Source organism: Penicillium pulvis (genome assembly GCF_028828015.1).
Source record: "Penicillium pulvis strain IBT 33274 chromosome Unknown contig_7_segment1_segment0, whole genome shotgun sequence".
In the NCBI taxonomy this organism is placed as follows: domain Eukaryota; kingdom Fungi; phylum Ascomycota; class Eurotiomycetes; order Eurotiales; family Aspergillaceae; genus Penicillium; species Penicillium pulvis.
Genome location: NW_026643079.1, coordinates 1,522,176 through 1,546,336, shown reverse-complemented (window position 1 = coordinate 1,546,336; position 24,161 = coordinate 1,522,176). Strand labels below are relative to the sequence as shown.

The following is a 24,161-nucleotide window of genomic DNA, read 5'->3' as shown; positions in this document are numbered from 1 at the left end:
ACTATAGTCGGACTATGGACGTGCTCCACCTTAATCCATAGCGGACTATGCACCTAGCGTTATGGGTAATAGCGTGAGAGGTTTTTTTGTTGATTCTGTGTATAAACGTTTAGAAATCATAGAAACACCTGGATATTTTGAAGAAGTACAACGCTGTCCATATTACCAGGATGTGTCCTTTGGCCTAGATAACAAAATCGCAACGCCATGCCTTGATACCGATGAAGCCAAAGTATCTGGCTTCATCAAACGACCCTGATCAAGCCCAATTGCTTGGTCCCGAATAGATACCCCATACGCCCCATTTCATGAAAAGCTCGTAATGCACAGCTATACTTCCTCCACCAGCTTCCCGTTTCCATTGGCAACGGGCGCTCCGAACAGTCGGCCAGCTGATGTACCAAGCCATTCCTCTGGTACGCCAATTTTACAGCCATCGGCATTGCTGATCCATCGAACCATGATGGGGTCTGCCTTTTCGGCCTCTGGGGCCTCACCATCGGCTGGCGTGGATTCGGCACCCTCGGCGGCTGCTCGGCCACGGCGCTTGGGAGGTTGCTTGCGGAGCAGACGGTTGATTGTATCCATCTGGAGAAAGTTAGAGTACCATTCGTTGAATACATCGAGCTTTCAAGTCGGTTGTTTCTCTTACCTTTTCTTCCTCGTTGCGCTTCTCACTCAGATTCTTCCTGCGTCGAGCCATTTCAGCTCGTCGCATAGCACGCTCCTCGGCCGTTAGATGCTTCTTGACTTGGGGTTCTGTTCACGCGTGAGCTCAGGCCTTCTAGAAGCCGAATAAAAGATAGCCAGTGCCATTTACTTACCCATTGGAAGTTGAAGGAAATCATTCCCCAAATTTCCACGCTGCCGTTTGGTCTGTTTGCCCTCCATGGCAAGCGCATCACTGTCCATGTCGTCATCCAATTCGTCCTCCTCGTCTTCCTCGTCTAGATCATCAACATTGATGTCGGGAACGGCACTTTCATCCTGATCATCGGGCTCGCCCTCGGCATCAGAATCCGTGTCAGAAACATTTTCATCATCCTCCTCTTCCTCCTCCTCTTCATCCTCTTCCATTTCCATTTCTTTTTCTTCCACGCTCTTAGTAGCCTTGCCCCGAATAGTTGTGGCCTGCTTAGCGCTCCGCCTTAAAGGCGGTTGTGGAGGAGCATCGTCCATATCAAGATCGCCGTCGGCGTCGGCGTCTTCATCATCCTCGCCGAGAGCGTCTTCATCGTCGACCTCGTCTTCTTCTTGGTCTTCAATTTCCTCGTCTGATGTAGCGATTTCCACAAGCTTCTTTTTGTTGCGGCTAGCTCGTGGGCCAGATACAATGGGGTTTTCTTGAAAGACATTGACGGACCGCCGGCCAGAGCGGCCTCCAGTAGCCTCTCGCAGTTTCCCAGCGGGCATTTTTAATGTGAGACGGAGAGATCTACGTCGATCTCCGGATGAGCTTGATGGGGATGGAGATACAGAAACTGATGCTCGAGCAGCAGTAGCGCGAGTTTGTCTTGTGGATCTGGTGCCGATGTTAGCATCGGGGTCTGACAGGTCATCCTGAGCTCGTCGCGATCGACCGGAGCGGCGAAGAGGTGCCATGTTGGCGGTGATGTGGGAATGGTAGCGGTTTGCAATGGGATTGAAACGCGTGTCAAGATGATTGAAATAGGGAAAGCAAATTAAATCCCCGAGGAGAAAGCGGGGTGGTATTGTTTTCACGGGGACAAGGTGTGTGGCAGTACAAGGTAATCATCTGGGGAGGGGAAGGAAGATAGTGAAGCCGGTGTCAGACGACAATCGCCCCCGGATAGGAGTCAGAAAGCTGAATGAAACCGGGAAGGCACAGATCGAGCATGTCTTTGACGCCACGTAGGGCCGGCCATTCGCAACCAGTGCGGACAAAGCGCAGGTTGCAGGGGATTTGGAGTGCACGCCAGCCGTGTTCCCCGGGATTCGGCCATTAGGGAGGGAGATGTTTGGGGTCCGAACTGCATGGCAAAGGAGGACAAGAGACTAGGACCAGGGGAGTCACTTACAGGTACTTTTTCCCCAAAGTTTTCCAAATTACCTCCTGTCGCAGACTTCGGATGAACGAATGAAGTCACTCTCATAGCGATTCTCCCGTTTTGTGGGCGGTGAGGCTCATTCTCCATAGTGGGTCCTTATATACTCTATCGCTCTAGACTTCTCTCTCTGAAATTTTAGGTAAGAATGATGATTATCACAGAACAGATCGCAGTAATCTTCAGTGCAATGAAGCAAAAAGTATGCCCTAGGTCTGTAGTGCATATCTCCATAGTATCTTCTAAGGATCAGACTGCAAGTAAAGTACTATATAGTATATACCCATTTTATCACTTATGTCTCATAAGATTATGTATACTATCCAGCCTTATTTCAGCTGCAAGGATCTATATTCTCATCCATGGATTAAAGATGATTAAATATACTGGCCCTTTTATGTGCGCTTCAAGTGATGCAAGTTTATCGGAGCGAGAAGGACCGTTTTCGTTTGGTCCATTCCCGAGACGAACTGGAGCTGGTTATATCTGATAACTGAGACGACTGACACGATGATATATAGTACCTAGTATCCAGTCGCATAAACTCTTCAAAGTGTCTTCATAGTCTTGCTGAGGTGGCCTATACTATTGCACGGAGTAAACTCCCCGATGTAGATAAGAGCGGGGAGCCAGAATGGTTTAGCAGTAGAAATCCGTAGAAATCGACATTAAGAATCAGGGACATAAATAAGAAGTATTTAAAGGACAAAAAAAGTTGGTGCAATGTCTAAATTGAAGTGAAACTACGACGAAGTAGTGTGATCACGTCCACGGCGAAGTCAGTAGATCGGCCGCAACCGAGCGAAACAGCCGAGGTCGAGCTCACATGGCGAGTCCGGGGAAGTCCTGCTCCAACCTCCTCTCTCCACCTAATTGATACCCACACTGTCAGAGCCACCCTAGAAACAATGTCGGACTCAACAAAGCCTCCATCAATCCCAGCTTGGCAGCGACAGGCCGCCTCGCCAGCCGATCAATCTCCATCCCAGTCACCCTCCCCATCGCCGAGCTCCGACGATGCGCCCGCACCCACCTCACGCGAAGACCTCATCAACCAAGCATCCCGATTCCTGGAGGACGAGTCAATCCGGGATTCCTCCACAGATCGCAAAGTAGCCTTTCTCGAATCCAAAGGGCTCAACCCCGACGAAATCCAACAACTCCTCGGCGTTTCCCGAAACCAAGAGGCGACCAGCAGCAACGCGAGCACCGTTGACAACGCACAGGAAACGCCTCAGACCTCCTCTGCTTCCAGCGAAACTGAAGTGACACCTTCATCCCCTGTCACAGCACAATCTTCATCCCAATCCCCATCGCCATCTACCACCATGTCTCAACAGCGCACATCCACCGCCACCACCACACCAGCAAAGCGCGATGAGCCCCCAATAATCACCTACCCCGAGTTCCTGTTCGAGCCCACCAAGCCCCCTCCTCTGGTAACAATGCAAAGCGTTCTATACACTTTATACGGCGCCGCCGGTCTCGGCGCAACCATATACGGTGCAAGCGAGTATATCGTGAAACCAATGCTAGCAACCCTTACAAGCGCGCGCCAAGAGCTAGCAGAAACAGCCCAAGAGAACCTGCAAAAGCTGAATGAGAAGCTCGAAAAAACAGTATCCGTCATTCCACCCCATCTCAAAGCCCGTAAGGACAACTCCGACGAGGAAGACACCGAGGATTCTGACAGTGTCACATCCGATCCCACGGAGCTATTTCACCGAGACATGGGGACCCAGACTACACCAGATGTGTCGTCATCTACTTCGCTCTCAGCTACAAAAGAAGGCGAAGAGAAGCCCGCCGATGCGCCCTCCATCGCGGTTTCGAGCCATATGAGCCGGTTGGAATCCATTCAGTCGCAGTTGAAGGAGGTTGAAGGCCTTGAGAAAGAGTCGACCACGTTGGACGATAATTTGCGTTCGAAGATGAGTGATTTGCATCATTATCTTGATGGCTTGATCTATGCGGCTCCTACTTATACCGCTGCTGGGGGTTCGTTTGGTCTGTATGGGAATAATAACTCTGGGACGGATGGAAGCTCGTCTGGTGTGCGGAAGGCGGAGGATGAGGCTATCGCAAGCTTCAAAGCTGATATTCGCGGCGTTAAGGGTGCGCTGTTGAGTGCAAGAAACTTCCCTGCTAGTCGGGGTGGTAGACTTGGAGGGTATGCTGCTGGTGCGCGGTGATGCTTTTTCTCTTACACATTCATTTCTCAGAACAGCGATATGTTCATATTATACTGTATGGCTTAAGTGTAAATATACATGGGAGTGAACTTGGACTTTCCGATATCCTATACATACACTTAAAAAGCGAGGTTCTTGCCTAGGCACACTTGAGTCTCATGGTTCCCTAGCCCTATTTGCCAATAATCTATTCCAGGCATGAAACCTATCTATCCCAACCTAGTCATCAACACATAGCATAGAAACCGTAGGAAATTTTTATCTCACAAAACGGGTGATTTATCAGACTAGACCCGCAAGGAGCAGAGGAAGCAAAGAAAAAAGATACGCATCAATAATAAATGAACAAAGAGAAAATAACATAAGGAGTCCAAACGCTCTATATCAAGGATCCTAGCCTGCCTATATTTGGCCAGGAGTACATATTATCATGCCTTAGAGAATCTGCGACTGGGAGGGAGCCTCCTCAGGTCGCCAGGTAGCCGAGCACATCTGGATCAGATACTTGACACCAATCTGGAGTAAATTCGTTAGTTTAAAGAAGACGCACTGGATTCATGGATGATTGCTTACCTGCAAGGAGCTAAACTCATCGCTGTTGTTGAGCAGGAGATCTTGGTGGGCCTTGGTAGCAACGTCGTATCTGCGTGCCTCGACCGCTTGCGCCAAGCCAACGAGCTTCTGCACAGTTTCGGGCTTGAAAGTCTCGTTGTTCAGGCGATCGAAGATCTCGTTCAAACAGTTCGCAGACCTTTGGGTCTGCTTCTTGAACTTCTCCGGGGCACGAGGCTCAAGGAACTGAATTTTTGGGTTGAGGATCTCGTAGATGGGCAAGGCGTTGGGAGGAATGTGAGAACGGTCTCCCGCAGCTAGGATGTGTTAATGACAGTCTAACATGCAAGGGGCGTTTTTACTTACGGTATTTGAGTGCCGCAGGAGCCGGAGGGGGAGTAGCTGCCTGAGACTGGGCCGTACCAGGACGAGAACCTTGGGGCGGAGGAGGAACCGCAGCGCGAGGTGGAGGAGGAACAGCAGCAGCTGGCGGCGGCGGGGCAGATCCATATTGGTTTGGCGGCGGCACGGAAGCGTATGGGTTAGGCGGCGGGGCCTGGGCTGCTGCCGGGGCATATGGCGAGGCACCAGCCTGAGGAGGCATCGGGCCACGGGTCTGCAATTGAGGGCTTGCAGCCTGAGCAGCCGGGCTTGGGGCGTACCGGTTTGTCGGTGGGGGCATGCTTGGCGGAGCATTGTAAGGCGAGGGTCCTCGGGGAATGGACCCAGACGGAGGAGCCATGTGGCCTACAGGCGGGGAGGTGGGGAGAGCAGCGTAGGGATTGACGGGCGGTGGCGGAGAGGGGCCAGGAGCAACGTTGGTCAGGGGCGACGACACACGTGGCGGAAGAGTACCAGCCTTGGGTGGGGGAGGAACAGATGGCGCACGCTGGCCAGGCACCGGCGGAGGGCCCTGAGCGAGAGGAGGGGACTGGTTGGGGAACGGGGAGCTGATGGCAGCAGGGGCAGCAGCGGGGGTACCACGACGCGACACTGCCGCAGGTTTGGCGAAGCCTTCTGGAAGATCATTCCATGCAGGGAGTCCGGTAGCAGTTGTGTAGGTGGTGACAGTGTTGGGTGACTGGTTAGTCGCGCGTGGTGGAGGGGGCACGCCGGTGACCGCAGGCTGTGCGCCAAATTGGGATGGCGGAGCGTAAGATGCCGGCTTTACACTCTGAGCTGGCTGGTACCCAGCAGGGTTGTAGCCACTGCCGCCAGAGAGCGAAGCATATGGGTTGGCAGGCGCGGCGGCCGGGGGAGCGTAGGGGTTCACCGGAGGCTGCTGCGGCGCCTGCTGCTGCGCTCCGAATGCCGCCGTGGATGCTGGAGGAGCATAGGGGTTGCTGACAGGCGATTGAGTGGGAGCATAAGGGTTCTGCGGCACAGCAGCTGCAGGGGCTGCAGGGGTGAAATTTTGCTGTGGCGAGTAGACATTCGGCTGCTGGGGCAGAGGCTTGAAGCCGCCGCGTGCTGTAGTGGCAGCAGCCTGTGCCTTTTGTGGGACCTGTCTCGTGGCGAGTCTGATGCGGTTACGAGCCACTTCGGCTTCAGGGTGCTTCTCGGGAACAAGGTCAAGGTACTTTTGAGCAATTTGGAGACGACCATGTGTAGCGACAACGTCCGCATACTCGATGTACTTCTCGTACAAGTTGCCAAGACGCCAACCAGATTCCTTGGTTCGCTCCGTATCCTGGAAGTTGGTAACCTGTCGGAAAATGGTGACCTTTTCAATCAGACCCTGCAAAGCGCGGACGTGGATGGAGAAACTGGAGTTTTCGGCATCACTCTCAATGCCCTTCTGCTCATTCTCCCGCAACTCCTCGACCCAAATAGCGACAACCTTTTCGAGCTTGGAACCAGCAAGGTAACAGAATGAGGCATCCTTACGAGCACTCTTATCGTCACTACTTTTAACCAGCTCCTCAAGACGATCTCCGAGAGCATCACAAAGGTCGGGGAATTCCTTCTGGTCAGCGAAAGTGCATAGCGCAGCCATAACCTCCTTCCAGTTGGAAAGGTCAGCATTGTACACAACGTCCCAGAGGTTCTTGCCCACAATAGAAGCAAGAAGACGCATGTAGTTGGGTCCACCAGTCTGCTTGGTGAAGTAGTACTCCTGGGCCTTTGCGATGCACTTTTGACCACCACAGATAGCAATCATGAAGGCATCCGACATGCGGTCCTCTTGGAGGGCAATATCAAGGGCCTTCTCGAACTCTCCGAGAAGCAAAGCTCGAGTGATCTTCTGCTCTGCTTCACTTTCTGAGCCACTGAAGATGTGGAATGGGTTGTTTGTTTGGGCACCCTTTGATGCGGCAAGTTCCGACAGGAAGTTATCAGTATCGGCGGTACCATCGAACATGGATTGAAGACGCTTGTGTTTCTTCACTCCAGCCTTGGGCTTCTCGGCGGTACCGTTGGTCTCCTCATCGTCCTTCTTGTCCAAACCAAGCTTGGACAAGCTATCGGCGGCTTCGTCGGCGGATTGATCTTGGAAGCCCAGGTACTCGACCAAACCCTTTCTAGGGTTCTCGGAGAGCAGAGCTTCAATAACTGTCCAGTCAGCTTTCTCCTCCTCAGTCGAAGCACCTGCGATACGTGTCTCGCAAAGGCTCCGAAGATCACCTTCTTTCAAGGCAGCCTCGAAGGTTTCTGTAGCATTGCCAACGCTCTCGTCGACCTCGAAGGGAGTAATCTTGATCTTGGAAGCTCGCGAGCCGCTCTCAGAGACACCGATGGAGACGACGCGGCCACCAAAGCCAAAGGAAGCACCACAGGGGCGCTCAAGCCAGCGAGGAGGCTTGGGGAGGGAGAACTTGGAGACCTGAGGTTGAGTCTGGGCCTTGGCAAAGAAGTCCTCTCCGTCCAGCGCCTTGTTCTGGTCATCAATGGCCTGTGACATATCGGTACGGGTGTTCTGAAGAGTCTGGACCGAGATCTTGCCGTCGAAGGACGCAGTAGCGAAGAAGTTGGGGTTGTGGGGGTTCCAGCGGGTCTGGAAAGTCCAGTTGGTGACAACGGGGAATTCGCCGTAGGCGACGCCGGTTTGCGGGTTCCAGCAGATGTTGCGATTATCCGCGCCGGATGAGAGGAGGAGATCCGGATCGTGAGCACACCAAGAAAGTGAAAGCACTCCAAGTTCGTGGCCCTTCAGAGTCCGCTCGGGAGCATGCGAGTTACGCAGATCCCAGACATAGATCATCGGGTCTGACTCGAGGGGTGTCGAAGTAATAAGCTTAGTAGGCTTCTCCGGGTCCCAAGCAACGGCGCTGACAGGCTTGCGTCCCATGTTGTTGAGGGTTAAGCTCTCCTTCTTCGTCTTGACATCCCAAACGGTCACGAAACCGGCACTGCTACCAGTAACAAGAATGTGAGCCACCTTCTTGTTCCAGTCCAAGCACTCAATATCGTCTGTACGGGCGGCATTGTTGCCCAATCGGATGGGATTATCGACATTGTTCAGATCAGAAAGGAAGAGCTCTCCTTTCGCGCCACCGGTGGCTAGGAGGTTCGAGTGCTTAGGGTTGAATTGAAGGGCCTTGATGGCACCAGAGTGTTTTGTGGTTCGGGAAATCAAAGAATCGCTGGAAGCTGTCAGCTAAAACATCCAAACATTCATATACAGATATCACCCACCTCGATCCAGCAAGCAGCTTATCGGCGCTCCACAAATCCAATGCACCGTTCTCAAGACCACCCGCAATGACACCGCGCTTGGTATCGTCATACTCGGTCCATGCTAGGTCGTAGAAACTATACAAGCATTCCCGTCAGCAATTCAAATCCTTCTTGAGCTTTAAAAGGCTGTCATACCCAGCATCGGTATCGATCTTAGCCAGCGGTTGTAGCTCCTCGCTAGCGTCCTCGCGGTCCAAACCAAGATCCCAAAGCTCGAGGCAAGTCTTGTTGGAGAAATCGACATCAACAGCACCTGCCCGGGTTCCGGTGGCAATCAATGGAGATGCAGCACCAGGAGACCAGGCAAAGGTGGCCGTCCTTGGGATTTCCCTTAGACGGACCATGATGACGGTAGATGGATGTTGGTGGGGGGGAAGGAGGTAATTAAATTTTGGAAAAAAGAACAAGATCGTAAGCAGTCATTCAACGAATATCAGCAAATCCAAATCCCACCCCTGTACATAAAATAGGACAACGGGGGGTGCGATGCTATACTAGTCAATACCAAGTGGCCTCCTGGACTCTTTGGAGGGACCGGGGAACACGCGCTAAACTCAATCGGTCACTCGCCAAAACACCCCCGAGGTGGCCGCACGTGATATCAGTTGCTCTTTCCATTGCGACCCCAGGACTTAACCAGACTCGTCCCCTAGACAAAGCACTTTAACGCCAATTCAACAAGCTGCAAGCTCACTAGCTGTGCATTCCTGCATTTGAGCACTTCGACATATTTACTCGACTTTGGCCAAGCCCAGAAAATCTCGACATCATGAGTGAAACCACCCGGCTCAAGAGCACCATTTATGTCGGTGGCCTCGACCAGGCCGTCACAGCTCATACTCTGGCAGAGGCATTCGTGCCCTTTGGCGAGGTTGTCGACATCTCTCTCCCAAAGCCAGACCAACCGAACACGGATGACGTTCACCGAGGCTTCGGATATGTGGAATTCGAACTCCCGCAAGATGCCAAGGAGGCAATCGACAATATGGACGGCAGTGAGCTCTACGGACGCACAATCAAGGTCGCTGCAGCAAAGCCACAGAAGGATGCCAACGAGGGCCTAGGCAGTAAAACCGCTATTTGGGAACAGGTACGTGGGGTTCTACAATATCAGGGAGAAATGTTGGAGTCGGATCCGTCGCATTGATACTAACTGACAGTGGTTTTACAGGAGGGATATCTGGCCAAATACGCAGTCAGTGAAGAAGACAGACAAGCAGCCGAAGAAGCCCGAGAGGCAGGCGACCGGCCCCAAGACCCGATGCAAGGATTGGAACAACTCGACGTCGCGGGACCAAAGCCCGAATGATATGCGCAACCTTGATAATGGCCATAACGATTATGAACCAAGAACGACATTACTATTGCCGGAAAACACACCAAATTTCACCGCGAAGCCGGACTATGTACACATGCTCCGGATCCGAGCACGTCTTGATTTTCTCTCCACTAATTTTTCTGGGCTTCAAATTGTTGCAAACAATACAAGCGACGAGAATTTAAAGAAAATTGGGATCGCATTCGCGGAGCTCAAAAATAGGATGGTACATTTAGTGCTCGCGGCTCTCGGGGCTGTTGCGGTAGAGACGCAGAGTCTTGTCGGTCATGAGCTTCTTGGTGCTGGCGTAGAAGGCGGCGCCAAGGGCAACACTGCATTCATCCGGTTAGTCAAGGGAGCAGAAAAAGATGTGACGATAGCGAAAGGCCGCCTGCAGGCGAGGGAAATGTGAAGGAAAAGCGAAAGAGATCATGAGAGGATAGGTAGGCTTCGCGGGATAGACCGGGCAAATCAGGGCAGATAATGTAAGACAGAGACATACCCAAGGACGATACCTGAATGGCAAATAATGGTTAGCACATTGGTCCTCAGCTCTGTAGATTCATAGATTGGCAATAACGTACCGAGAGGGATCAACTCTGGGGGACACTTCTTGATCATGCGGAGGCGCTGGGAGATAGTGTGGGCTAGTAAAACCCGATCAGTACAACAAGTCCTTCTTAGGAGCCCTCCATAATTCGACACGAATCATTGTCTTGTGACTCCATGGGGTCGTGGTGGTGCAGCATACCGCTGTGAGCCTCCTTCTGCAGACAGGAGTTAGTACTAGCCGAAACCCGATCGTATGATCCCGAGATAGGAGAGTTCAACTTACGGGCGCCGGGTTGAAGAAAGCCCGCGAGGGCTGCATACGCAGAACCTGAGATGGGTACATGGTGTAAGTGGTGGGGAGTGGTGGCGTAGTGACGATGAGAAGTGGGAGAAGATGAGGTCGGAGTCGAGCTTTCCAAGAGCGTCGTTCTGAGTGGCTCGGGTGTTTTGGGAAAAGCGAGACTCTCAGTGGCTCTCGCTTGACCGCCCGCGGTCATACCCGGCACTTCACAGCTTCGATCACCCAACGTCCACTCGTCCTTTGCCCTCTCCCACCCTCGCTCTCCTCTCCTCACTCCCAATTCACCTTTCATATCCCCGCGATCTTCGCTCGAAGCTACAAATCGCCAAAATGGGTGCCATTCCTGAGTTCGATCCCGAGGAGCCTCAAGAGACCAAGCCCTTCAAGTTCGTGACTGGTAAGTTCTAAACCCCCTCTCCCGCGATAACGGGGAGCTCAATCGTCCAAAAATGGAGTCAATGGCTAACATATATGCAGCTGGTACGTATATCATCGATTTTCTTGCGTCGGAATCCGTTCCCGGGATGCTTCGCAATGGGTGTCTCCGATCGGCCGGGGGATCATATGATTGACATTTTCCGATGCGACAACAGGTTACGATGCTCGTTTCCCCCAGATGAACCAGTACGTCACCTATCAATATGAATATCCGCCGTGGAATCCTGTCTAATTTTCACCTTTAGGACCAAGCACTGCTGGCAGAACTATGTCGACTACTACAAGTGTGTCAACGCCAAGGGCGAGGACTTCCGTCCCTGCCGTCAGGTACTTTCGCCCTCTACGCTATTTACGAGTATAACAATTTCTAACATCAATACCAGTTCTACCACGCCTTCCGTGCTCTGTGCCCCAAGGCCTGGACCGACCGTTGGGACGGTCAGCGTGGTACGTCTTCAACCCACCCCTGGAAATTTTTGTTTTACACATACTAACCACCCGAAACCCTTAACAGAGGCTGGCAACTTCCCCGCCCACCTTGACCGGTAAATGACCGACAGCTGCTTTGTGTTGGTTACTTGGGCTTTGAATTTTTTGTGTATCGACAACTATCAATGTACTCTACCTGGTCATGCGGGGATACATTTCCTTTCTTCCTGATGTAAACCTTCTGGCTATCCGAGAAGGGTTGTCTATAAATCGCTGTTCCGCAAAGAGAATTTTTATTTGATTAGTTGCTGTGCCGACGTAAACATCGATATTGCCTTTCTAGGCTATCTCGAGTCTTCTTTTCAAGTTCTCCGTCCGGACCGTTAAGTAGCCTAGCTTGAAACCCTCTGGAGAACTTACTTGCTACTTCAGAAAATTGATAGTGAATTTGGATGATTCCTTGCGGAAAATGGTCTAGATGGAATTCTGGTTCTAAGTCTATGGCTTTCAATCTCCAAAGAAAAACAGCATGCAACACACCCTGTACACAGGAAATGCGAGCCCCAAAATCAACAGGCCACGGCTTCGAGCCATGGTCTTCAGCAGTAAGAAAGAAGCATTCCATCAGAATGCAAGATATGTACAAGCGAAATCGCTCGAATGGGCGAGTTGGTCCCGCCCGGTATAGTCATAAGGAAAAGAAAACAAAAACGAAATGGCGTATATGCGGGACGCGGTGAAGATCAGGAAGTAAGACTCCCCAGGGAAGAAAAGGAAAATGGAAAAGAAATCAAAAAATCACAAACCTCTATAGAACGCATTCTAAATCCAACTTTTAGATGCCCTTCATTTTCCTGTAGAGCTTCTTGTGCTCCTCCAGGAAAACGAATGTAGCAATAGTATGAGGACCCAGACGGATAAAGCTAGGCACCCAACCACGGAAAGTCCAAGCAAGACCCTCTTTGCGACAGATATCGCGCAGCAGACCAGCAATGCTGTGGCCGCGGCTCTCAGCCGGCGACGCAGTCATAATGCGAGTCTTGATCACGTCCACCGGACTGCAGACAGTGGTTGCGACGAATCCAGCCATGAACGAGGCCGTGAAGTGGGTGCCCAAATTATCCTTCATACCGGCCTTCTCAATGCACATTTTCTTGAAGGTGTCGTAAGAGGCGAGCTGTGAGGCGGTCATGAGCACGGCGCGAGTGGAATTTGGCCAGACGCCGCGGAAGAGGGAACCGAAGCCTTCTTGTTTGGTCATTTGAATCAATCCGTGGAAGGCATTGCGGTAGTTCCGGCGCTGCTCAATTGGCAGGGCGGCGTCGGACTGCATGCGCACGTTCATCACGTCTGCGGGATTACCGGCGAAACCACCGATGAAGCCCGACACGGTGGAGATTCCAAGTAGGGTAAGGAGGCCAGGCGGCGCAGGTGGTGTAGAGGAAGTTGGGTCAGGCTTTGTAAGGCGGTTCTTGAGTTCTTCGTAAATACCGAAGCGGGTGGTGGAATAGGTGATCTGGCGCAGAAGAGCAGCGGAGAGCTATATATTCCCAATTGATATATGGTCAGCTTTTGCGTCTTCTCAACTTGAGGTAACCGATTTATCCGATTTCAAGGCAAGGCACGGAATTGGACATACACCACTGTATAAGCCTGTCACGCCATTATGTCTAACGATATGTCCAAAGGTTCCCAGCATAGACTTTGGAGCATCTGGCGCACGTGTTTGTAACCGAACCTAGAATGCGACGAAATTCCACGATCAGCGAGACTCCGGGGGTGGCGATTCAGGGTCTGGGCCTGAACTTTAAGAGAGCTGAAATACCTTGACTAAAGAAGGGTTAGTACGAAACGAATAGGCCAGGATTATCATGTCACTTACCCAGATCTAAGGGGTGTGTCACGGCAGCCGCAAAACATGAAGCCGACCCTCCGAACCAGAAAGGGTAGTGGACTTTCTGCGATTTGGACAGCGGCGTCGACACAGGCGCCACCCGTGAGTGAGCCGGAGCCTGTAATAAGTTGCTGTCTGCCATATCCTGTTTCATTCTTAGGAAACAAGACTCCCGTGTAGGGAAGCGAGGGGGGGGTTATGAATATAAGGAGGGGAGAGTGTGGTTTCAAAAAGGGAGCTCTCTCATTAATTTTGTGAGAAAATCGCCATTTTTTGACCGTGACCTTTTTGACGTAATTTTGGATCGCAAATACCGACGGACGCAAATCAGGTCGCCGAATCCATGGCTAGCCACGGCGTATCGTGACCAATCAGCGTTGGTGCCTTGAAGATTCTGGAGATCTACACCAATCAGAGGCTCGGTTTTGTTTCTACCCCGGTGAACCGCCTTCCTGTAAGGAACATACGCCAGTCAAATTAAGCATGAACAGGCATCGGAGGTAAAAAGTAGTTCCCGAGAATCTATCGGCATTCTATGAAAGTTGTAATTATGCTTATCGGCTAAAGGTAGCTCAGATGGCATGTAGCCTTTACACGGGCATATTCGGTGGAATTGCGGGTGTTCCGCGGGTGCAAGGATCGATAATCGGATTACCGAGGGACGAGGGGTTCTCAAAGTTTCACCCCTCCATGCGATTTTCGGAGGTGGAGAACTAGATTAGAATTGGGTAATGAGTGAGCTTGGGTTTGACTAACCCACTTGCGGTGTGCTCTCTGGGCTTTTCTTGAAATGGACTGGTCGCAGATCATGTGGCCTATTGCACGTGTATGTATAGAGATGCCATGTAGCCAGTGGTAAACGATTTAGATAAAGACCAAATGTATAGAACTAAGAAATGAGAATCGAAAAATCAACATCTAAGAAGCCAGGTGATAAAGAGAGAGCGTTACAGAAGCCCTGAAGCTCCGAATTGCATATGCGCTAGTCTCAGCTAAGTATAAAATTCAAAGCAGCTTAATCAATCCATGGCTTGGAAAAAGTAAAAGAAGCAACCTGACATACCAAGTGCGGCTTTCTGAAAGGGCATTAAGCACTAAAGACTCTCTGGTCATATGGGTTTTGGCAACAACAGTATTCAGTTGAGATTCCGCATGGTCGATGGTGCCCTATATTCGATACAAGTCATGCTCGTTAAAAATACATTACCGGTGTGGAGTGTTGAACACATTCGTCTCCATTCTTGTTAATTGCCAAGCCACACATCAACTTGGACAAAAATGTTATATCTGTCTTTCACAGATTTGGGAGTCTCTAAAAAACTACCTTTCAGGCGGCCTTCGGAAACAGATGCCAAATCCGTCATACGAGTCGTGGCGAATTACGGGTATTCCCAATATCTTTCTTTGGCTTCTATGCACCTCGGTTATAAAGGCTTCTTAATGATTATAGGCAGCTGGCTAGATGAAGGGAATTGAAAAGTACGGATATGTCAGCCAGCCGAGGCGTGCTGTCTCGGTCATCGAAGGGTCATACTTCACTTCATTCGATATTGTCAGGCGCTATTATTAGCTTCCAAGGCTACTATACTAATTGAATCCCCCAGGGCGCCATTTCGACCATGTTCTTTTAAGCCCTGGTCCTTTCCTGCCCTGCTAGTTCCTGATTACTGGAGCCTTGAAAGTCACAACTTTTAATCTCGTTCAAAAGATTACCTGCTAAATATAGCCTTCCAGTAGCGGGCCTGACACAAAGGAAATCCTCAGGAGAACTGTCCAAAATTGTCTGGTCTTGCAATCTTGGGGAAATTAAATGAAGCATATCATCAATAGATACATTTGTCGTATCGGTATCATCCCAGAACCTTTTCCGATCGGGACATACCAACAGGGGCTGTTCGTAGCTTGGTGCTTGCCCAAAACTTGATCCTTGATCTTAAGCAAATATATGTTTCTGGCAGGTGCAACATTACTCCCGGGGCATAGGGTTCAATTCTAATATATTTTTTTAAAACACTATTTGATAGCAGCAAAAGGATTAAGATACCCAATAAGCATTGTATGAAACCAAAAAGGCTGAAAGGAACATTAGATAGATCTGGCAGAATATATAGCACGGAATAAGGCCCACAGCGGAGATGGTGATACTTCGGCGACTCATTTCCCCGGCCCGGGAATGTTTTTGAGATTCCAACGGCCCATACAACTCGACGCAGCAATAGCCAACCAAGCCCAGCAATGCGATTGTATGCCACAGGACGAGCCCTGCGCACCAGCAGCGGCCGCTGGTCCATCGCCGCAACGCGCCCACGAATTCCAATTCCTCGTATCTCCCCGCTCGAAACCATACCAGCTATCAAGAGAGACTGGAGCTCCACGACAGCTCTCCGAGCAACCGACAACAAAGCCACTACCCAGGCATCTGCCCAGACACTGCAAACAAAAAAGTCCAACCAGACAATCGAAGGCACAACCTACCCGGCCGATGCATGGACCAACACCCCAGATCAGATTCTCTCCCATGTCGGCCGCCGTCTCTACCTCGACGAGAACCACCCTCTAGCAATCACTCGCAAGCTGATTGAAAGCCAATTCCCCGCGCCAGTATTCGGCAACCACTTTGAGAAGAGCCCCGTCGTATCAACAAGACAAAATTTCGATGTTCTGGGTTTCCCGCCGGATCACCCGGGCCGCAGTCGCACCGATACATACTATATCAACGACAAGACGGTGTTGCGCACACATACGAGCGCCCATCAACAGGCTTATTTCCAGCAGCTCAACCGAAATGAGCAGACACGTCCTGAGGAGGTGGGATACACTGTCATTGCGGATGTTTACCGTCGTGATGCGATTGATCGTAGTCATTACCCTGTTTTCCATCAGATGGAGGGCGCGATGCTATGGAAGCGGCCGGACAGTGATCCCCTGGCTCACTCGGCGGAAACAGCTGCGAAGATCAGGGCTGACGTGGAATTAATTCCGCGTCATGATGTTGTTGTCGAGGATCCAAATCCTACTATACATGCTCAGCGGAATCCGTTGCAGGCGGAGCATCACAGTGAAGAGGAGGTTGAGGCTATCGCGGCGCATCTTAAGCGGTCTTTGGAACGGATGGTTATCAAGGTCTTCACGGAAGGTAGTAAGGCTGCTGCTGCTAGCTCTGGTGGTGCTCCCGCGGAGCCGCTGAAGGTGCGCTGGGTTGAAGCTTACTTCCCCTTTACTAGTCCTTCGTGGGAGATGGAGGTGTTCTGGCAGGGCGAGTGGCTTGAGATCCTTGGATGTGGTGTCATCAAGCAGGATCTTTTGATCAACTCTGATGTTCCTAATAGGATTGGCTGGGCGTTTGGATTGGGCATTGAGCGTATCGCTATGCTCCTGTTCAACATTCCTGATATCCGTCTCTTCTGGTCTCGGGATGAGCGGTTCCTCTCTCAGTTCAAGGCTGGAACAATCACTCGTTTTGAGCCGTTCTCTAAGCACCCAGCTTGCTACAAGGATGTTGCTTTCTGGTTGCCTCCTGCCGCTATTACTGGTGGGAGCAGTGCTGCTGGCGGAGGAGTTCCTTTCCATGAGAACGATGTAATGGAGATCGTTCGTGGTATTGGCGGTGATCTTGTTGAGGATGTTACCTGCATTGATGAGTTCACGCACCCCAAAACTGGGCGCAAGAGCATGTGCTATCGCATTAACTACCGCAGCCTGGAGCGGACATTGACGAACGAGGAGGCCAATGAGATGCATGACAAGGTTCGGGCTAAGCTGGTTGGTGACCATGGCGTGGAGTTGAGGTGATCAGAGGCCGATCAATCTGTACTATATTATTCTATATACCTCTTTGCACGATGTGTAACAATGTACAACATAACTCACCTTCAAACACTTTCTTGCAGAAATGCTCTTTTCAATGTCAATTTCCATGCAATCTTCTGGGTATTTGCTATGCATACAAGTATCGCCAAGAGCTTGAGCCAATTGAGATCGATCCGAGGCAATTTTACGCCTCTAAATATCCATGGATGGTAGTGTATTATACAAGAAATGAGGAGAGAGTTATCAAACACAGTTTGTGCGAAAACAAGGGACAAACCACCCCAACACGAGACAATCCAGACGCCTCCAGTCACATGCAACAAAGTGTGTATCATACAGATCCAAGCGACAAGCAGATATAAGGAAGAAACGTTTTCCGGACCCAACAGCCAGCAGAATCCAAATGCCAATCCCCATCGTGATCATGACGTATGATATATGGTACAGATAGAAGGAAAGAGGAAGAAATAAGGAAGATTATGGAGGAGTGAGAATTTAGGCGTTCTTAACGACACCAACCTTGGCAGCCTAAAAAGAAACGAAAAGCAGTTAGCATATGTGTTGCAGCTCGATGCGATACGGGAAAGAAAACCTACCCGAAGAACCCGTCCGTTCAGGCGGAAGCCCTTGCTCTGAGTGTACATAACGTCACCGTCCTCGAGATCCTTGGACGGGGCCATGAAAGTAGCCTCGTGCAGGTTGGGGTCGAATTTCTGGGCCTTGCCCTCGACCTGCTCGCCGGGGTCGAAGCGCTCGAGACCGTGCTTCTGGAGGGTGTTCATGAGGATGTTCTCGGTCATCTTCAGACCAGTGACGAGGTCGAGCAGAGCCTTGTTCTCCTCAGTAGGGGCAGCGTTGAGCTTCTCCGCGGGCACGGCCAGCAGCGCGCGGTCAAGGTTATCAATGCTGTCGAGGAGATCCTTAGCAAAGCGCTGAATAGCGAAGTTGCGGGCACCGTCCATATCGCGCTTAGTGCGCTCCTGGAGGTTGCGGAAGTCGGCGACGGAGCGCAAGTATTTATCCTAAAGCATGAAACATATTAGCGACTGAACAGCGCATAGATGAAATGGGGAAAGCTAAGTTGGTGGATGGAAGTAAATACCTTCAATTCAACAACCTCCTTCTCCTTAGCCTCAAGCTGCTTCTTGACGGGGTCCTCGGCCTCTGCATTCTCGGTAGCTTCGGCCTCCTTATTTTCGGTAGAGTAGGAGCGGGCGAAGGGCTGGGGAGCGAATGGCCGCACGGCAGCGGGCAGACGTGTTTGGAACTGTGATGTCCGGCGGAGAGCCAACGGCGCGGCAGATGTGGAGGAAGAGGAGGCCAGAATAGACCGGGCGGCCTGGGCCTGTCTGAGGAGAGTCCGTTGGAACATTATGAAGGTAGAATTGCAATTGAGTATTATGCAAGGTTATGGACAAGAAGGTGTTCGGATACTGCGATCATCGGGGAAAATTGGATCCATCATCACCTGACCGCGGGAAAATTAAAATGCTGGGCCGACGAGTTCCTTCCTGATTGGGTTTAAGACGATGGATATACTTGGATGCTCATGGAATATAACCTCTGGCAAATATACAACTTGACCAGATTACATTATTGTTCAAGCTCACAGTGTTTGAATTCCTATCCTTTGATTTTATTAATTTTGATTAGAGTCATTCAACGGGGAAGAAAACAGGGTACTCAGCCTCAGGTATATATTTTAACCCGGACTATTGCGCCAAAAATCTGAGGATTGGTAGCAGATCTCCTATCGTTAGACATGGCACACCGATCTGTACTATCCTGCAATAGCTCTTCAGCTATCTATCATATCCAATCCTCGGAAGTTGCTGGAGGCATGCAAAGGCGTGTATTTATTGCAATTCCGTGGAGTAACATCTGCCCTGCGTTGAATCAAGAATTTGGCCGTCTCTCGGTTCTTTGAAGCGTTCAGAAACATTGAATCAAAGAAAACCTCAGGGGTAAAGGGTATTCTATTTTATTTTATCAGCGTACTACCTTTCCCCTGACGGCTGCCATACTAATTATTATCACGAGACCTCCGAGGCCCGCCTAAAAGTAAATTGACTAATTAGCCAAAGCCGAAATAAACTCCCAAAAGATACTCACCTTGGATAACCCTAAGAATTCACACAAAGCAAAACTCGATAATTCCCACATCGCTTGAAGGGCTACTCAATAGTGTCAATTGATCGCATGTGACAAGACAAAAAGATGGAGCGCAGTAGAAGGAAATGAAAACTTGAAACTCAACATCTGGAGCACATACATATATAAATTACTTCGGATTTGCGGGATCACAACAGCCCTGGGGCTTGAGCTAGTATAGGCTACATAACAACCACACTGAGTGGAGTGTTGAAGAAAAACCCGAGGGACACAACGTTCGCCAGAGTGCTGTGACAAAGATCCCTTCTAATTTCCTCATCTTTTTTCCAATTTAATACCTATCTATTAGTTTTCTATTTCTTTTAGAAAACAATGGAAAGAAAAGCCCTCATACACACATGTAATGAACAGATTCGGGATTCTGTAAATACTCACTCGTCCTCCATGAACCTCAGGTCTATCTCGGAATGAACCCCAAACTATAGACCAAAGAGACGTACCGTTGCCGCCTAATGCCGAAAGGGCGGGGCAATATCCGGGTCACCTGCAGACTTACTCAATTTTCCACTTTCAACATCGAAAGGTATGTATTTGCTCGCAAGTATTGAGGTGGGGTCGAAGACTGTAGACAGCAGATACACGCGTCAATACAGCATGAGGTTCCACTTCTAATATTACTCCATTTAGAGAGATCGGCCGGCAGGCCATGCAGGCCATGCAGGCTCCCGCGTTTCGGGGAGGGCGGGAGGGGGTCAAACGCATGAGGGGTTAACTACACTTACTAGTGCTTGGGGGCTGAATTTTGTACGCAATACTGCTGTGCCCACTTCTGGCAAATTGTGCAAGGCAGGTCTTGTTTCTTTTTTTTCTCTTCGGAAATGACTCTTACAAATACTGGACACAATAGTCCGTAATATGAAATACATATATGTTTCTTTTAGGATGCGGGTGCTTTCCCTATTCAGATATTGCTCACGATGAAAATGGAAGACTATTACATGACCCTCGTATCACGGAATCTGACAATCAAGTATAGGTAGTGGCCTCCGTGATAATCTGTTGAATAATGTTGGCGAGTTCTTCCGGTGTCGTAATTGTTGGACAATGACCAGTCTCAATTTCAAAAGTCTTAACATGACGCCCTGCCACAGTGGCTTCCATACCCTGCACGAAAGCTTTCTGGTAGGCTAGTGGCAGGAGGGAGTCATTTAATGTATAGATATAGGACGCCGGAATCTCTCGCCAAGCACAGTGCTCCAAGGGCTGATCGAAGGCCTTGGAATTCCAGCGTCCTAGGGTTGCAATAAAGCTTTCCAGGTCTTCGTCTGAAAGCCCGGGGCCCACCATATTTTTAGAATCCACCGGAATACAGGTCCCGTCTTCAGCATAGTTGAACATGATAGGTATGAAGTCTGCATGTCCACTTTGCTCAATGTTCTTGAACACGGATTGGCCTTCCGAGAGTACATGTGCGCAAATGTAGACCAATTGGATCACACCACCAGACAAGCCTTGTTGCTTGCGAGCTTCGGCCCCCAGGCCTGCAAGAGCATTGGTGCCAATTTGACCTCCATATGAATGCATAAGGACAATCAGAGAACGGCCCTCGTCAGCTAATCCAGTGACAAGTTCGCGAATAGCAGCTGTATCCGTATAAAGATCCGCGGTTGGGGGTCGTGCACCATTCATTGTCGTGAGCTTAGGAATATGGACCGGCAAGCCTTGAGATTCAAGAATAGTGCGAAACTTGGCATAGGATTCTGGGTAGTGGAAGGCACCTCCAATGAGGACGACCTCGGGCTTTGAAGCAGACATGACTCAGAGCTTGGGTTTGATGAGGAACTTAGGATGGACTCAATGAAGAGGTGAAATGAAAGAGATAGCGGGGTAAAGGCGCTTCTTAATAGTAGGCGAGGAGATGGGGGCCATTTTGAACCTGCATTACTAAAGGGTACCACAGCACAATGTGTACAATTCAATAGTTTTATTACCAAAGAGCCTCGGCTCGTCTGTCATACCCACTTTCAATGGTGCGTCTTGAGGTTTGTTCCAAAATTTGCCAGTAATCTTAAAGTACGCAGTGGTCCCGGTCGTTGCATGATGCCAGCAGCATCTTACCTCCCATGGGTAGGAGAGGAGGAGGGGGGGGGGGGGGGGGTTCTCTCACAGTGCGTCAACTGTTTGTTGGGACATTGGAAACACCCATGAATCATCCTGGCTCTGGCGTTATGTGTCCCTATCCTCGAACTATGGATAATGCTTCAATTTAGCTGATACCATCTAGCTGGTCACCACATGTGCAGGCATTTATAGGGATCAATTGAGCATCCTATTGAAGTCTGATAATGTTGTCATTACCTATGAGAGATTCCAGAAGATTATATCATGAGAATAGTCACATTCAAATGATACTCAGGAAATTGGGGAATGATCGTTGGCTAGTGCACTCTCAGGTGCACGGGTCGATCTAGCAGGGACAACAAACTACCTTATCTACCAGCAAGCGGATGGACCGAGACGCATAGGGCTACATCTTAAGGGTGGACCAGAGAGGCTCAGCAGTGTTCGCCCTTGTCTATAGATACCTGGCTAGATATTCCCCCCGTGCCTTTGAACGCGTAAACACAAGATAGGTTCAGATACCTTACCAAACTGTCTGGTACAGAGGGTATCCAGTAGTGACATCCTAAGTTTTTGTTCAAGACGCGCACCCTAAAAGAGTAGGGAGACCTTGGAAGTAGGTGCATACCTATACTCGTGTGGAGAGAAATATAATCTGGAAGGGACGAGGCTGCGTATTTCACTATCAGAAACAATATCCCTAATTTCCAAGGATCGAAGTGTATCCCGATGCGACCAATGCATTCTAGCACTAGCAGCTACCCTAACTATAACTTCTTCTTTGATTTAAATGATGCAATGCAATGGAATTGAGTTTGAGATAAGTCGAACTATGGTTTTAGACATTTTGCGGTGTAAGCACTAGTTGAAAATGAAAAGCTATCATGATGTTGACCTCTTTCTGACCCAATACGGCATATGGACACATTCCTTCAAGCCTGCACGGCAGCACTCAAATGCTCATAAGTAAGTTGTTGAATATTCCGCGCAAGTTCTTTCGGTTTTATGGGTATTGGGCAGTGGCCCGCTTGGAGATTAAAGGTCATGACATCGCCTTACGCGGCTTTGATACTCTCCAGCATATTTTTCTACTAAGACTCCCATGAATCCTCAAATTGATGTTTCGACCTTGATCTGGATCTCTGCTTATCATTTCATATTCGCGCCGTCAGTCTTTGCCCGACATTCGTAAGCTAACGTATAATGTGGGGAAGAAACCAATATCGGGATGTGGGGTTGAATAATGCCCACGGATAGATGTCCGCACCTTCACCTACTTAGCAACTTAAGAAAGATCGCCCCGGACGACTTAACCACATAGTTAATTGAGAATCGAGACTTTATAAGCCAAGTACAGAGCTTGATACTTTCGACACCCGTCATAGAACTTGCGAATCCATAAACATCTCGCGACCCGACCAGTCATACTGGATTCTACAGCAACAAGGCGCCCTCTCCAGCTCGAACAGACATTCACAATGTCAGCCCAGACTCTATCCGGAAAGGTGGCCATTGTCACAGGGTCAAGCTCAGGCATTGGTGCCGCCATTGTCCGCGAGCTATCCTCCCGTGGAGCAAACACAGTAGTCAACTACCCCTTCGCCGGCCTGAAGAACGAAGCCGATAATGTGGTGTCATCACTCTCATCTCCTGCCATCGCCGTGGAAGCCGACATGTCCCAGATTGCCTCGCCCCAGAAATTGGTAGATGCCGCAATGGCAGAATGGAATCGCATTGATATCCTGGTTAACTGCGTTGCATTGGCTGTTAATAAACCATTGGAGGAACAGACTCTTGAGGACTGGGATCTCCTGGTCAATATTAATGGACGTGGTACTTTTCTATTGACCAAGGCCGTTCTGTCACATCTCACTAAGGGCAGTGGGCGGATCGTGAACATTGCTAGTATCTCGGCTCGGGGTCCACCACCTAACCAGACGATCTATGCTGGGACTAAGGGTATGGTAGATTCATTTACGAAGTGTTGGTGAGTGAAATTCGATCGTTTTGGGTGTAATCGAGATACTGACTTAAAGTTTAGGGCGAAGGAGCTTCCTCCGAAATATGGATGCACCGTCAACGCTGTCAGCCCTGGCCCGACTATGACGGAAGGCTTTGCTGCTGCTGGTGAGGAACAGATGAAGATTCTTCAGCCCATTATTGATCAGACGCCTGTGGGACCTCGGATGGGACAGCCAGATGAAATTGCGTATGCTGTTGCGTTTCTATGCGAGGAGCGGGCGCGGTGGGTCAATGGAACGCATATCATAGCTTCGGGAGGGCTATTCATTGACTAAACATTGTTTATTTATTATTACCTGAATATAAAGGTTCAATATTATAAATTTCATATCTCAATGTGTTTCTGAAGGATCTATAGCCAGTCATTGACAAGCAAAGAGCGTGCATTTTAAAGGGCTCTGCCTAGGCCTGGTGACTCCTGGGAAAAAGCAAAGGAATAACCCGAGGTCCACCGGTTCATGAAGCCGCCCATAATCTCGGCCTCTCTCGGCTTATACATGGTAAGGTAGATATATGCTCAGCTATTCCATGCTAAGTGACCGAACACTTGCCTAAACCCGGTTTCTTTGAGACCGGCTCCTCTAGGAAACATGGGATGGTCAGCTTACCCAAAGGCGTACTATGGCCCTATCACGCAGCAAGTGTCAAGGCTAATTCATGTTTGCCTGGAAAGCAA

The 24,161-nt window shown here is 50.0% G+C and overlaps 11 protein-coding genes across 11 annotated transcripts; 5 read left to right on the top strand and 6 right to left on the bottom strand.

Annotated features, from left to right (window-relative positions):
• Positions 1-253: 253 nt before the first annotated feature.
• On the bottom strand, positions 254-1,602 carry N7503_008520 (PAPA-1-like domain-containing protein; the record flags this gene model as incomplete). The annotated part of the gene is made up of 3 exons (XM_057068067.1): positions 254-588; positions 653-759; positions 825-1,602. 3 exons carry the CDS (start codon positions 1,600-1,602, stop codon positions 331-333), a joined length of 1,143 nt encoding a protein of 380 aa, XP_056918922.1. The 3' UTR covers positions 254-330.
• A 1,372-nt stretch (positions 1,603-2,974) lies between these two features.
• N7503_008519 (peroxisomal membrane protein PEX14) lies at positions 2,975-4,258 on the top strand (the record flags this gene model as incomplete). The annotated part of the gene is made up of 1 exon (XM_057068066.1): positions 2,975-4,258. One exon carries the CDS (start codon positions 2,975-2,977, stop codon positions 4,256-4,258), a length of 1,284 nt encoding a protein of 427 aa, XP_056918921.1.
• A 134-nt stretch (positions 4,259-4,392) lies between these two features.
• On the bottom strand, positions 4,393-8,965 carry sec31 (putative protein transport protein (SEC31)). Its single transcript, XM_057068065.1, has 5 exons — positions 8,624-8,965; positions 8,447-8,563; positions 5,177-8,394; positions 4,832-5,127; positions 4,393-4,774 (listed from the first exon to the last, which is right to left on the bottom strand). Exons 1-5 carry the CDS (start codon positions 8,830-8,832, stop codon positions 4,694-4,696), a joined length of 3,921 nt encoding a protein of 1,306 aa, XP_056918920.1. The 5' UTR covers positions 8,833-8,965; the 3' UTR covers positions 4,393-4,693.
• A 292-nt stretch (positions 8,966-9,257) lies between these two features.
• Positions 9,258-9,797, top strand: N7503_008517 (RNA-binding protein; the record flags this gene model as incomplete). Its single annotated transcript, XM_057068064.1, has 2 exons — positions 9,258-9,578; positions 9,660-9,797. 2 exons carry the CDS (start codon positions 9,258-9,260, stop codon positions 9,795-9,797), a joined length of 459 nt encoding a protein of 152 aa, XP_056918919.1.
• Positions 9,798-10,038: 241 nt separating this feature from the next.
• On the bottom strand, positions 10,039-10,701 carry N7503_008516 (uncharacterized protein; the record flags this gene model as incomplete). Its single annotated transcript, XM_057068063.1, has 5 exons — positions 10,039-10,138; positions 10,309-10,321; positions 10,391-10,453; positions 10,558-10,573; positions 10,642-10,701. The coding sequence occupies 5 exons, from the start codon at positions 10,699-10,701 to the stop codon at positions 10,039-10,041; spliced, it is 252 nt and encodes an 83-aa protein (XP_056918918.1).
• Positions 10,702-10,989: 288 nt separating this feature from the next.
• On the top strand, positions 10,990-11,816 carry N7503_008515 (cytochrome c oxidase subunit VIb; the record flags this gene model as incomplete). Its single annotated transcript, XM_057068062.1, has 5 exons — positions 10,990-11,056; positions 11,253-11,283; positions 11,343-11,424; positions 11,481-11,544; positions 11,612-11,816. 5 exons carry the CDS (start codon positions 10,990-10,992, stop codon positions 11,644-11,646), a joined length of 279 nt encoding a protein of 92 aa, XP_056918917.1. The 3' UTR covers positions 11,647-11,816.
• Positions 11,817-12,361: 545 nt separating this feature from the next.
• Positions 12,362-13,574, bottom strand: N7503_008514 (uncharacterized protein; the record flags this gene model as incomplete). The annotated part of the gene is made up of 4 exons (XM_057068061.1): positions 12,362-13,066; positions 13,166-13,264; positions 13,352-13,356; positions 13,409-13,574. The coding sequence occupies 4 exons, from the start codon at positions 13,572-13,574 to the stop codon at positions 12,362-12,364; spliced, it is 975 nt and encodes a 324-aa protein (XP_056918916.1).
• A 2,081-nt stretch (positions 13,575-15,655) lies between these two features.
• Positions 15,656-17,212, top strand: N7503_008513 (phenylalanine--tRNA ligase; the record flags this gene model as incomplete). The annotated part of the gene is made up of 1 exon (XM_057068060.1): positions 15,656-17,212. One exon carries the CDS (start codon positions 15,656-15,658, stop codon positions 17,210-17,212), a length of 1,557 nt encoding a protein of 518 aa, XP_056918915.1.
• Positions 17,213-17,725: 513 nt separating this feature from the next.
• Positions 17,726-18,602, bottom strand: grpE (mitochondrial nucleotide exchange factor MGE1; the record flags this gene model as incomplete). The annotated part of the gene is made up of 3 exons (XM_057068059.1): positions 17,726-17,758; positions 17,827-18,252; positions 18,333-18,602. 3 exons carry the CDS (start codon positions 18,600-18,602, stop codon positions 17,726-17,728), a joined length of 729 nt encoding a protein of 242 aa, XP_056918914.1.
• A 1,766-nt stretch (positions 18,603-20,368) lies between these two features.
• N7503_008511 (alpha/beta hydrolase) lies at positions 20,369-21,157 on the bottom strand (the record flags this gene model as incomplete). Its single annotated transcript, XM_057068058.1, has 1 exon — positions 20,369-21,157. One exon carries the CDS (start codon positions 21,155-21,157, stop codon positions 20,369-20,371), a length of 789 nt encoding a protein of 262 aa, XP_056918913.1.
• Positions 21,158-22,941: 1,784 nt separating this feature from the next.
• On the top strand, positions 22,942-23,760 carry N7503_008510 (SDR family NAD(P)-dependent oxidoreductase; the record flags this gene model as incomplete). Its single annotated transcript, XM_057068057.1, has 2 exons — positions 22,942-23,450; positions 23,505-23,760. The coding sequence occupies 2 exons, from the start codon at positions 22,942-22,944 to the stop codon at positions 23,758-23,760; spliced, it is 765 nt and encodes a 254-aa protein (XP_056918912.1).
• Positions 23,761-24,161: the final 401 nt, after the last annotated feature.